Here is a 14,684-nt window from a genome sequence, read left to right on the forward strand (position 1 = left end):
CTGGCTAGGCTTATAAATGCCCTAGGGCAGATAGCCTAGTATGAACCTATGAACCTATTGCTGTAGCATCCTGATGCTGGGATTTTAAACGTAGGGCTATGGCATCTATTGAGTTCCCTGACAGAATAACAGGATTAATGGAGGAGGACATATAAAGGGTTGGAAGCAAAGGCGCCTGCAAGCACAGAGATTAATTTTATTTTAATTAATAAAAAAGTTTTTTTTTCTTTTAAGGGTCTTCTTTAAGAATGCCCTTTGCAGCCAGTCGCACAGATGCAACAGGTGTTTGCGACCTGTTTTCACCTTCTTCATCTGTGCGACCGATGGTTTACGTATTCATCTTCCATGCCTGTGCGGAATTTGAACTCCAGAAGACATCTGGACTGCGGACAAATGTACAAGTGAGAGGTAGGTGTGTGCATGTGTGTGCTTAGGTGTTTAAGAGGTGTGTGTGTGTAAGAAATAGGTAGGCAGAGGTGTGTGGATGTAAAAAGTAGGTAGGTAGGTAAGGGTGTGTGGATGTAAGAAGTAGGTATGTACAGGTGTGTATGTGTGTATGTAAGAAGTAGGTAGGTAAAGGCAGGGGTGTGTGTGTAAGAGGGAGGTAGGAGTGAGTGTGTGTGTGTGTGTTTTTAAGTAAGAGTATGGTAGGAGAGTGTGTAAGAGACAGGGGGATTCATACCTCACAGTTGCCTCATATTTTCGGTTTCTCATAAAATTGTGTTTTTCTGGTACTTCATTGAGGACTGAAGTCATAAAATAATGGCAGACCTTTGAGCTTTAGACTTCATATCCTTCAGAAAATGCATACTAATGCAAACTGTGTTATTCTATCCACTTTCTAAGGAGGTAGGGAGATGTATGCATGTGACTCATACCTTTCAACTGTACAGATTTTCACAGACTGACCAGATTTTTGCCTTATATTTTTGGTCTGTTCCTCATAAAAATTACTTTTTTTGACAAATCACTGGGATGAGCTAAGGGTTAAAGTTACTAAATAATGAATTTTGAGTTTCAGACTTCATATCCTTCAGAATATACATTCTAACACAAATCCTGTTATTCTATTTCTAAATGTGTCCCTAATTTTGGGTCTTAGTCCCAGGAGTGGCCTTAGGTCAATTGGTGCCCTAGGCAAAAGGGTTCGACGCACCCCCCCAACACCACCTAATGCCCCCATCACGGTCTACGTACACCAAATAAATACTGGAGAAGCGCCTCTGCTAGAGCAGTGCCCTATGCCTATGGCCGGCTATGCTTAGTCTCCAACATTATAACAGGCTTTGTCCAGATTTGTGATAACAGACTGAGAGGTGTGTGTGTGTGTGTGTGTGTGTACATATTATATATGTATGTATATATGTGTGTATATATATATATATATATATATATATATATATATATACACAGATATATACATATATATATATATATATATATATATATATATATATATATATATATATATATATATATGGTACTTATCACTTCACCTAAAACTCAATTCACCTAAACTCAATTCACCTTAACCAAATAACCTAAGGTTCATTTCACCTAAAACTCATTTCACTGACAAGTAGTACAATAAGGCTGAAATGTTCTGAAATGGGCAGTTTGTCATTACTGATTAATATGTTTTGTTTCATTGCTTACTGGAAAAATGTTCAAAACTAAAAATTTAAAACACACTGCAACAAGTGGTGCTGTATTATACAAGGGATATAAATCAATTATTATATATTATAATTAATACAGTCAGGAAGGTGAATCAAAGAACTTTTGTATGGTCCTACAAATGTGTGCAAGGGGACTATGATATGAAAACAGCCCAAAGTAAACTTAACCCGCCACTGACCAGATGCATTTTCATTGAATGTGAGTTTCAGTGCTGTTTCAATAAATGTGAGTTTCAAAGATACAGAAGTTTTAATGCGAAGTCTGTTTTCACTGCAAGAGTATGGCTTTGTTTAGCAAATGTCTATCAGTGTTTTTGCTATAAAATTTGAAATAAAAGTTGTAAATTAAATCCAAATATCTGTAATGATTGTAGAAGTAAAACAAACAATATGCACACAGAGTTTTGAACAGTGTTTATGGCAACTGGGGAGAAATAGCCAAGTAATGGGACACGGGAATGGCTGCGTGGAGGGGGGGTTGAGTGGGGGGCTCTGGGTTTGCACCCCGCCCCTGCAAAAAATCCTGCAGGCTCCCCTGATTGGAAGCAAGAATTAAGATGGGAGGGCTCCTCTCTGACTAACACAGAAATCAGGCAGTGGTGTCCTCTTCAATGTTAAGTGTTTTACATTAACAGCCACTAGCAAAGAAAATAAAAATTAAATGATACAACTGGTGTGGTAATCAGGAAAAGTTAGATTTTTTGGCAGATATTAGTTTCTACTTGAAAAATCCAGAAAAGAACATTTCAATGCTGTGGAACATAAGCCTTTTGGAGATATAAAATAAATGAAGATAAAAACAAAAGCCACAACAGCAAACTATGTACCTAAGTGTGAGCTGGTTCAGCAATGTCCATTACTTCTGAACGTATTATAAGATGAAGTATTTAGCAACATGGAACCAAAATGATTCTGTGATGGCAGCAAAGGTTATGTGGGAACAGACTAAAGAGCAGATAATTAGCAAGTCAAGAAATAGAAGTAGTTGATTATACATATGGATAGCGAAGATACAAGCAGGGAAAATGTTACAGGTTAGGTGTACTTTTATCAACTGGATAACAGAGAAGAATGAATCTATTTACGAAGAGAAGGTGGCAAAAGTTAAGGAGAATAAGCTGATTTTCTCCATAGAACATGGTGGTTTAGGATCACATGATTTGAAGGAGGATTTTAAAGTTACACAGTTAAAGGCTCATGCACACAAGTAAAGCAGAAAGTAATACATCAAGGTAGAAAAAGCTGATGATGAAACGGGAGGGGATGAGTTTCACATATAGAGAGAGACAAGCATTTCTGGATGCAAGTCATTAAGAAGAACAGTGACACTCTTATGCAATAATATATACATAAGGTTTATGAATTTTCTGCTCTGCTTACAGGGCTTAGCTGACTGTGTTTACTAAAAGTTGTTTTACCTGTATAAACTATTGCATTTACTCTTAGTGCTTCACTGCAGTTTTTTTAAGAGTGTTTTTGGCTCTTTTTATAGGGCTTAGTTAACTGTGTTTGCTAACATTTGCTATTTCTGTACAAACTACTGCATTTACTTTTAGTGCTACATTAGTTGTTTAAAAAGTAATATCTGCTCTGCTTTCAGGGCTTAGTCAACTGGGAATACTGTTATTGCTACACTGGCTATTTCTTGTCTGTATTATACCTCACTTATCCTTCTGATTCTCTAGGGTTTTTCTAAGTCTGGTCTATCGTGTGTCTTTTCTTACTTTCTTGGTATAACCTTTTGTATGTGTTCCCCCTTATCCCTTGCAGCTTCTCCCGACAGGTTAAACTCTGTGGTCATTCCCTGCCCAACAGTCTTGCCCAGCTGAATACCTTGCGAAAGAGTTATAAATCTGTTTAAGTTACCTGCCTGAAGCTGCTCCAAAAACAAATTACAAACCACAGCTTTCTAGCTCATCTGTAGGTGTTTCTTCTACTGTAATTTATCCACACTTTGAATGTGTTTTTAAGACTATTTGCTTTTTAAAAAGTGAACTGCTCCTTATTATTTAAAGAATTACTACAGGGCAGGTGAGCATACACGCATAGTTTTTCTGGCTGCAGTAACTTACTTTGGCCACCAGGAGGCAGTACAATTCCAGCAGTCTACGATATTCCTTGCTGTTTTAATTAACAATAGTACCAATAGCTTTTAGTTTAATGTTATTTTAACTCTCAATAGTTCCAGTATATGTAGGTTTAATGCTGCCAGCCCCATTCTTGAGTATTATTTAATCCCTAGTACGTCTTCTGTACCCTTTGTCTCCTGTTTTTAAATTTATATCTGCAACATTTCCATCTCTGGCTTGCTCTCTTTTTACTTACTCAGCTCTGATTTTCACAGTTGCTTCCTTTCTGATTGTTATTTTCAGTGCTGTTTCACACTGCTGACCTGGCCCTGTCAGTACTGGTTCCAACCAGCTAGGCCACTGTGACATCCATCTCCACTATCTCTCCAAACCCTCCCCCACTTTCTTTCACTTTTTTTTTTCTTTCTAACCCCTCCCCCAGACTCTAACTTTCCTTGCCTTCCTGCAGCACCATTTTTACCTCTTTGAACCACTCAAATCCTTTCCCTATTCCAATGCTAGAATGTTCCTTACCCCCTTGCATACCTTCCTATGAACTTATCTTCCACTCCACTGATTTTTTTTTTGTCATTTGACATTTATTCTACCTTCCCTTGACTCTACCCACTCTGTTCGCCCTGCGGGCTCACTCTGCTCCCCTACCCTGCCCCCTAATCCCACCATCCCTCAGTACCTCTACACATACTTAGCTAGCCACCCCCAACACTTCCACTATCCAATCCAAACTACCCATCATACCCCAAAATCCCCTCCCATAGTTCACCCATTTAAGTAAGCCTATCCTTCAGACTTTAGTGCCAAACACCACTAATCCTGATAAACTACCAAACAATTAACCTAAACCATAATCTCTTAATCAAATAACCTAACTTCCCAACTTAACTCACTCCTTACTACTATCTTAAAACTAACATCATGACCCTCAAGCCTTTATCCTTACTTACTCAAATAATACTTCTAATTACCTTAACTTATCTAAAGTATATCACCCAACCTACTAATGCTAACCACTCCCACCCATTTCACACCACTACCCCAACCTCTACAAAGTACACATTTACTGTTACCGTTATATCTCCCAGTCTCTATCCCCTCAAGACTAGCATGCTCTTCCTCTATAGACTTCTACCTAACTCTAAAAACACTGTTCCCAACTACACTAGTCTAATGTTCACAAAACTCTCTACCTATATACTACACCCCAAACAAACCAAATACCTCATCCATCATCTTATCTCTATCCTTCTCTCCGGGGGCATCCACCAAAACCCAGGACCCTCTGCCACACTGAATCCAGCCCCCCAACCCCACAAGCAACAGGCAAACCCCTCCACTTATCAGCTCTAAATGCTCAGAAGCTATGTAACAAAATTCCAAACCTTCATGCCTGGCTTCTACACAACCAGTCCGACATTCTTTCCATCTCAGAAACCTGACTTAAGCCCCACATAAAAGATTCTGAAATAACTCCCCCCCCAACTACCGGATGTTAAGGAATGACAAAACACACAAAAAGGGATGGTGTAGCACTCCTTTACTCAGCATCCCTCTTAGTAACCCCCTATACCAAACCCTTTCCCAAATTTGACAAGGCAGAAATGATACCAGCCCTACTCCACCTAAACAAGTGTAAACTCATATTTGTTCTCTCCCTCTATATTCCCGCTGGTGACAATATCTCATCCCTTGAAGATATTCTCTCCTGGGTCTCCATCAACATTACTCATGAATCCATAATCCTGGGGGACGTGAACATAAACTGTGCCACAATCCAATCTCCCACTAACTCACTCAATATTAATTTATATAACTTTACACAACTAATCAATTCTTCCACCAGGCCTTCCAAGGACTCCATTACTGGAAGTACAATAGACTGGATTCTAGTATCACAGCCTCACTCTCTCTCTGATAGTGGTATTCTCCCAGACCCACTAGCTGACCACTCTCCCACCTTTGCCCACTGTCTCCCCTCTTCCAAACAACTAACTCACACCTATATTTCCACTCGCTGTCTAAAGAACTCCAATTCTGAAACCTTCTCAAATGCACTAAAAAGCATAAACTGGAACCCATTAAAGACTCTTCCCCTAGATAATGCTCTCTCCTACTTTAACTCTACTTTCACAAACCTGCTCAACTCCTTAGCCCCTCTAAAAACAAAACATACAAAAAGTAACTCTGTACCCTGGTTAACCAAAAACACATTAGCTACTATGCAACTCCGTGACAAAGCCTGGACACTTTACCATAAAAATAAAACCACTATCACCCTTAACGAATATAAAACACTACGAAATAAAGTAAAAAAAGTATCACCTCAGACCACAAAGCCTATTTCTCCACTCTCCAAACCAACCACAACACCAATCCCAAACTATTTTGGAAAGGAATCTCATCTCTTCTCAACCCAGGAAAAAAAGAAAACCCTTGCCCTAACCTTGATGCCTCTGACATGGACTTAGCCACCCAATTTAACTCTTTCTTCAGAGTCCATAAGCAAGCTAGTGTTGTCCTTCATCAATACCTCTATGACCCCTCCTCAGCCTGCACCCATCCCTTCCTCCCCTAGCATCCCTTGCCCCCAACCTCCACCCTTCTCTATCAATCCCATCTCTATATCCACCATAAAAAAACTTCTCCTAAAATTAAAACCTGGTTCCAATGCCCTTGATGAAATTCCCTCCTACTTCCTAAAAGTAGCTGTAGAAATAATTGCTCTCCCTATCAGCATACTAATTACCTGGTCCATCTCAGAAAGCCAGGTCCCCCAGCTATGGAAGAAAGCCTTTATTATTCCTCTTCATAAAGGAGACAAAAATAATGACATTCCAAACTTTCGCCCTATTGCTATCTTATCACCTATTTCTAAGCTTCTTGAAAAATGTATCCATCAACAACTCTTACCCTATCTCATCAACAACCAGCTTCTTATCCCCACACAGCATGGATTCAGACTTGGTCATAGCATCTCCACTGCCCTCCTCTCCTTCCTTGAAATAATTAAAGCCCGAGATTCCGGCCATTTCGTGTCCACTCTTCTCCTTGACCTCTCCAAGGTGTTTGACACTATTTCCCACAACCTGCTTCTTAATAAACTCTCCAAACTAAACCTATCCCCTCTTTCTGTACAAGTGGTTCTCCAGCTACGTCACAAACAGACAACAAGCGGTCAAATGGAATAAAGGCACTTCACCTTTCCATAATACTGCCACAGGTGTCCCACAAGGTTCCATTTTAGGCCCCCTACTACTCAATATATTCACTAATGACTTCTACCAAGCCATTCCAAACTCCAGCCTCATCCAATATGCTGATGATTCTACCATTATCTGCTCCTCCCCTTCTATCCCCACTCTAAATAAGCTCACCCAAAGTGCCTTCTCCTCTACTGAGCAGTGGATGCTAGACAACCATCTGGCTCTTAATGTAAAAAAAACTAAACTTATGTTATTCACGGCCTCCAAAACCCCCTCCCTAGATAAACACTCATTCATAACCACCAACAAAAACAATATTCCCCTAGAAATAGTCTGACACTAAACTACTAGGAGTACTTATAGATGATCAATTAAAATTCAACAAACATTTATAAGTAAATATCAACAAAACCCACAACAAACTTGGTATGCTATACCGCCATAATCGTTTCAGCTCTCCTTCTACTAGGATCATACTAGCCAATACTTAATTCATCCCATCCCTCCTACATGGTGCATCTATCCTCACCAACCTGCAATCCTCCCTCAAAACAAAACTCTCCTCTTGGTATAACAAGATATCAAAATTTGAGGCACGTCACAGAGCCATTTCTCACCACTGTAATTCTCTTCACCAACTAAACTGGCTTGAGCTACCAAACCTCCTCACTTATACCCAACTCACCCAAGCACACAAACTCATTTACAAACCCTCTCTTTGTCCCTCCCTAGCCACTACCTTTGAAATGCATGAACCAGAACAGCTTCTAAGATCTAATTCCCAAAAACTAATTAGACTGCACAAACCCACACGTCCAGCTGGTAATCACCTAATGTCCTTCTCTCTTGCACACCTCTGGAATTCTCTACCATCTTGTATCTGCATCATCAGCAGTCTCTCCTCATTTAAAACCTTGCTGCACTCACACCTAACTTCACAATGGAAGTGCTCCTGTTCCCATCCTACCTAATCCTTCTAATACCACTTCATACTTCCACAGCTCTACTGAACTATTTGACCAACTACTTAATAGTTACCCTATGCTGCTACTTTTGTAAAAAAAAAAAAAAAAAAAAAAAAAAAAAAAAAAGTTTTTTTTATTGCTGTTTAATGAACTATACTGATGTAGTCTATCATTGTTAACCTTTTCTTATCATATTTACTTTGTATTCCTATGAGATAATCTGCAATGTATATGTGCAATGTGTACTATGTATTCGTATTTTTCTGAAGCTTTTCTCCCCAGGACTCCATTAAAAATGGGCTGCTTGTGGCCCAATGGACTATCCTAGCAAACAAACTGCAAATAAACAAAATAAAATAAATAAGGTAGCAGAAAGTATTCTGAGACCTAATTCAGCACAGGAATGAAAATGGGAGACTTTACCAATAGGGATTTCCACAAGTAGGAGGTTAGAAAACAACCAAGAGGGAGCTGGAATTTACTGGAGGAAATTACCAAAGAAACCAATGTACTGTGAGCAAACAGCTCAGGATAGAAAGGCAGTAATGTGGGAAAAGGCTAAGCAAGAGTCTGGACACCACGTTAGAGACCGACTTACCTGCTGGGGATTGATAAAGTATTGGCAGAGAGAAAGGAAGAGGGGAGTGTGCTAAATTAAAGACCAGCTTTGGGTAGGTTTTAAGTTGTACAGAACAGGAGTTGCTGTTAAAAAAGACAACTGGTATGGCTTATAAAATAATGCATAATAACTACAAGAATCAATCAGAAGAGGTTAGAAAAGATTGGGAATGGAAAACGGAAAGACAAATTACAAATGAAAAATATGAAGTAATCTGTAGAGCTCCCAAGTACATAAATTCTTGAAGGATTAAAATATTTGCTCAGAAGCCTCTGCCTATATATTTTTTTATACCCTGAAGGTTTGGGATTTTGCAGACATACTTTCATATCCCAAGTAAACTTCAGAGGATTTTTCCTCATGTAGACAGTAAATGTTGGAGATGTGATGGGGAAGAGAGAGACAACTGGGAACATGTTTTTTGGGCCTATAATACATTGTCAGATTAAAAAAAAATTCTCTATAGAGTACTCTTCCAGAAAAGTTGGGGGGAAGAAATGGCAGTAATTAAGGAGATGATTGTTTTAACCTGGGTTATAGTATCTGAACTGCCATGGCACAGTAAGGCCTTACTAAGCTGGATGTTAGTGGTGGGGAAAAAAGCAATTATTAGAAAATGGAAATCAAAATCTAAACAGACTGTAATGGAAGTACTGAACATTGTAAAGGAGATAAAAGACTTAGAGGTGGGATCACGAGAAAAAGCAAAGAGTACATTTTATAGAAATAAATGGAATTTGTAGGAACAATACATGCAGAAAAATGCTCAAGAGTAGGAGTAAAGTTTAAGAAAAGGCAGGAACTGAGCCATTTGTGATAATTGTTAAAACAAAAGCATATCTATACTACATAACAACAATGGAAACTTATTAGGGTTTATTTTCTTTTCTCTTAATGTACATGAACTCATGCTGCAACTTAAAATGTGACTTAATAATGCTTAAAAATATTGTGTACTGCATTTGGTGCCATCAACTGTAAAGGCTTTTCTGGCATAGCCGGAGAAATGAATACCGTTAACCCTGGGAATCTTTACCAGGAAAAGTAACAAGAATAGAATATAGAAACAAATATTTCCCTGTACCAGAACTTACCTTTAGATACTTCCTAAGAGGAGCTATAAATTTAAAACTAGGCTGAGCCACCATGAACTTTCTCACTGAAATGGGCATAACACTGCAGCAAAAAAGAGAAATAAGAAGAAAAAAAAAAAGAACTGAAGTTAGGGTAGGGCAACTGTCTTTCATATCTGGGATGCTGGAGTGAATCCACACATTGCGTATATATTGAGTAGTTCAACTTCTCCAAAGTTCTGGGATTTAGGCAGGTTAGGCAGATAACCACATGTGGCTAATTCACACACTGGCTAGGAATTCTACTATAACAATCATCCATGTGAAAAGATCACACCAGCTTCACCTATTCAGTGATATGAGGTAATGAATGAACTCAAGATTTTGGAGTTATGTAGCAAAAAACTTAATCGTTGTACCAATGTGCTGTCTATTTTATCAACATAAAAAAAAAAAACGTTTCTGCATCATTACTTTCATTGTTGAGACAGTGAAACTTTCTCTGTATAATTGTACAAGATTTGTCTCCATAAAGTCCTCTGGGCCATGATATTTATTCAGTTATCAAAATATGGTGAAAATACTCACCTTTCAGTTTTTTTTCCTCCTTAAATTTTTTCTTCTTAGGACCCAATAAATGGCGCTGTTGCTCATAGAAAGAGTCGTGTGTGGACAAGAGTCCAACACTGTAGTATTGGTACTGCTGCATTTGCTGTAAGATCAAAAAAAGCAACAAATAAGTACAACAGTATATCAAGATTCTAATCAGCTGTTCAGAAATGCTTAGGACAGCACTTAAAACTCCATCAAAAATAAAGTACCAAAGCCTATACCAGTCAGCCTTGCAATATACTTTATCAACACCAATCAATTAGAATTCTTGCTTGAAAATCCAAGAATACAAATGGAAATGTGAATTTTTATTTTACTTTAAGCAAAATGTTCACTGTTCATGTAATTCCTATGATTTAACGGTGGAGTTTTTCTCCCAGGGCCTCTTCTGATTTTTATCCAGTCAGACATTCCCAGTCAATACAGACAAATGAATTAAATAAATAAATGTTTGCACAAAAAGTATTTTTTTTAATACTGATACAATGCACATCAGATTATGTTGTGACCACCATACTGTAACTCTCGTGCCTGAATTTGCAAAGGGGTATTCTTAAACAATATTTGAAGGGGTTCTGTTTCCTTACATCCCTACTTCTTAATATACTACCTCCAATGTAAATTAGAGACCCCATTTGGGTGGGCACACTTTTGGACCTTGAAGTTACAACTAGTGTTCTGTGTGGTGACTAAGGTTTGTTGACAACCTCTGTTTACTAGCTGGCAGTGTTTTAGCTAGTATAAGAGGGAATGGCAACTGGTTTTATAAGTCTGGTAATCCCTACAAGAAAGCAAGAAGCTTGCTTCACTAACACCATTCTGGAAGGATGATCAGCCTACTGTGCAACTCTCAGCAAGTAATTTAACCAGACAGTGCTCCTGGGCCTTCAATGAAAATGGGCCTCAATCCATGTGGATAACCTAGTAGATCATGGGGAAACAAAAGCTGTCTGCATTGGACAGCTTAATCAAGGCTCCAATCTGCTCTCCCACACACTTTCCACCATTAAGAAGCCTGCTTTGTGGACATGCATTTTGTTTTTTTAACTATTTTTTACCACTTGAAGTAATCTACCCACAGAGGTCTTCCAGAAGCAGTACTTCTTGATTTTGTGACACCAGACCTGTCATCTTGATGTGCAAAGTCAGACTGCATTTTAATTTATTCAGAAAGTTAATAGTACAACAGGTTTTAGCAGTTCTAGGAGCAATAACAATCGTATATATTATCAACACTGCATATACTTTTGAAAAAACATCAGCTAATTTGCCGTTAAGGCATAATTCTGCAAAAAAAAGATCAGTTAATATATGTGCAGCTCAATTCGGTCAAGGGATAAGAATGTATAAGCATTACTTAGTTTTACATTTACCATTCCCATAGGTATACTGAGTGCCAGTTCTAGTTGTAGTGCCAAACGTTGGACTTTTCACTCACTAATATTTGCATCTTGCATTTAGGTGCAATAGCAACATCTTAGCTATAACTCAACATTATATATTATTTACTATTGAATAACAATTTTTTATGTTTATTGACCATTATTTATTCTTGTATTCGTGTATTGTAATGTCTATATCATGTGGCTTTTATATTTCACTGTGGAGCTTTTCTCCCTGGGCCTCTGCTGAAAATGAGCACCTAGCCCAGTCAGACTATCCCGGTAAACAAATGTAAAATAAAAATAAAATAAAAACTACTTGTTACTTGGACATAATTAACAATACTTTTACTGCAAATAATAAAAGGAAACATGCTAGGCACACACTACAACTGCCTTTAACTACCTAGCACCTAATTAAGGCTACCGACCACAGCATGATGTCACCATGTAAAGGAAACCACACTTCCTGTAAGTGTTGGAGCAGCGGGTATAACATGTCAAATGTATCAATGCTTGACTATGCTGGCAGTTTTTGGTCGTAATACAGAGTGGAAGAGATTTTCTTTAAAGATAAGACGATAAAAATCGAAAGAACCCCAACTTAAGAAAAATAAACAAATTATTTTGGAATCACCACTATACACATAATCTTTAACAAAGCACATAAATAACAAAGAATAATAAAATGATGTTCTACTTACTGTCAATGGCACAACAGTGTCTAAGCCTCAGCTTTATGGACCACAACCAGATAACAAAGAATGACAGTATGTAAAACATACCAAGTATGAGAAATGTCTAAATAAAAGGAGTTGCAAGCTGAAAAGTTAGTACACAAAAGAGAATGGATGGGCTACAGGCTAAAAAGAACAGGCGAAGTACAAGAACTGAGCAAAGAAGGCCACAGAATGCCAACTGTACAAGCTAAACTACAATCAGACTATTTTAAATGCCTTCATTCAGACTGATACGGGGAAATCCTATAAATGCTATCAGCATCTATGGACGGTCTTGTTTCTTATGCATACTAGTAAAGAAAAGAGAAAAAAAATCAACTACTTGTTGTTTACATATTTTATATATATATACACACATACACACACACATATATATATATATATATATATTCACACATATATTATATAAAAAGGGAAAATGATAAACAGATATGCAGAGTAGAAGAAAGTAAGATGGGAGATGAGCACTTCGGATTTGGATAAGGATGCAGCACAACTGACCTGATGTTTGCAATGAGACAGATAGTTGAGAAGAAGCTAGAGACGAGGAAAGAGCCCAACTGGGCATTCCTAGACTTGGAAGAAGCATATGAGAAGGTCCCAAGAAAGCTGACTTAGGCAGTACTGAGGTGGATCTAAGTCCCAGAAACATAGGTAGAATTAGTGCAGGCTATGTACAAGGATCCAATGACTCAAGTACAAACATTGTTTGGTCTCACAATGGGGTTCCCAGTGGGAGTAGGTGTACATTAAGGTTCAGCCCTGAGTCTCCTTCTATTTATACTGGTGATGGACTGTAAATAGGTCAAAGGGGAGAGATCAACAAAGTTGTTGTATGCAGACTATGTGGTATTACATGCAGACTCTTAGCAAGAGCTTCACCAAAGGATAGGGGAATTGAATGTAAAACTGATGGCACATGGGAAGAAACAGAGTGCAGATAAGACAGTGGTAATGGCAACAAATGGGGGAAATCAGAAGAAGCTGAGAATTGAGACAGAAGGGAAGACAGTGGAACAGTTCAACAGCTTCAGGTATCTGGGAGGGGTGGTTGAAGAGAAGGGAAGCCTGAAAGAAGAGGTCAAAGCTAGAATCAGAAGGGTTGCAGCCAAGTGGCACAGAATGTCAGGTATAGCATATGACAAAAGAATGCCAAAGAAACTGAAAAGTAAGGTGTACAAAACAGTGGTGCAGCCAGTACTACTGTATGGTTCAGAAACTTGGGCAGTAAGGCAGAGCAGACAAGGAAGCTACAGGTGATGGAATTAAGTGCCTAAGATGGGTGGTAGGATGCACACTGTGTGACATATGAAGAAATGAAGACTTAAGAGCAGAAGTCAAAGTAGATCCAATTGCAGAAAAGATTAAAGAGAACAGATTACAGTGGTTCAAGCACATGCGCAGAAAAGGAAAAGACAATCTGATGAAGATGATTTGGGACAGACAGGAAGAAAGTAAAAGGAAACGAGGGCATCCAGCAAAGAGATGGATGGATTGTGTGACAGAAGATCTGTGACAGTCAAGAATGAGTGTCAAAGAAGGCAGGAGTGTAGCACTGAATCAAGAGATATGGTAAAAGTTAACACGACACCCCAATCCCAGGTAGAAAAATGGAAGAGAGAGAGTTGATGATCATGGTATGTGTTGGGGCTATAAAGGGATGTCTTTCCCTAGCAGGTCCAAGAATGGTTTCTAGGAACCAGAGCATTACATTCCCAAGGATGATCCATCTTAGCTAGAAAAGCACAATCAGAAGGACCCCCAAGCCTGCAACTGCAAGCTGTTGCTTACCTTTAGGAATGGGAATACCTGACCTTTAGGGCAAGAGAGCAATGTGGGGAGTGTAGTCTGGTCACCCAACTCAACCTAAACCAAAGGAGAAGAAAGGATAAAAGGAATGAAGGTGGAGGGGAAATGGTAATGCAACAGTGAATCTACTCAAACATCTACATTTATGGTAAGTTTATACATTCAATGCTGCAGTACTGACACTTGGGATGATCCTTGAGCTTCAGGTAGTTGTGGAGGCACTGCACAAAGGGCTGGTTCAAAATAGCTTAAGAAACAAGGACCAAACTGAAATGTTTGTCAAAGGCAATCAAAACGGCTTGAGTCGTTGCCCCCTTAAGGAAGGCTGTGCTGGTAGCGATGGCCATGGTGGAATGAGCACTGTTGTCAGGTACTAATTTTGTATAGGGCTATAACAAAAGGCAATGTAATGGGTTATCCATTTGGTTATGGTTTGTTCAGTGACCGGCCTTCCTTCTATCAATTTTGCAAAAGCAATAAAGACTTGATCAGATTTTCTGCACTGCTATCTCCTG

At 38.7% G+C, this 14,684-nt stretch overlaps 1 protein-coding gene across 1 annotated transcript in view; it reads right to left on the bottom strand.

The window, feature by feature from the left end:
* INO80 (INO80 complex ATPase subunit) overlaps positions 1-14,684 on the bottom strand; it is a 2,478,170-nt gene that overhangs the window by 1,713,868 nt on the left and 749,618 nt on the right. The window contains exon 8 of the mRNA XM_044074204.1: positions 10,215-10,338. Within this exon, the coding sequence (XP_043930139.1) occupies positions 10,215-10,338 (124 nt within the window). The remainder of the gene's footprint in view (positions 1-10,214; positions 10,339-14,684) is intronic.

The sequence above is a fragment of the Protopterus annectens genome, chromosome 6.part0, assembly GCF_019279795.1.
Source record: "Protopterus annectens isolate FY-2018-M chromosome 6.part0, PAN1.0, whole genome shotgun sequence".
Classification (NCBI taxonomy): Eukaryota; Metazoa; Chordata; order Ceratodontiformes; family Protopteridae; genus Protopterus; species Protopterus annectens.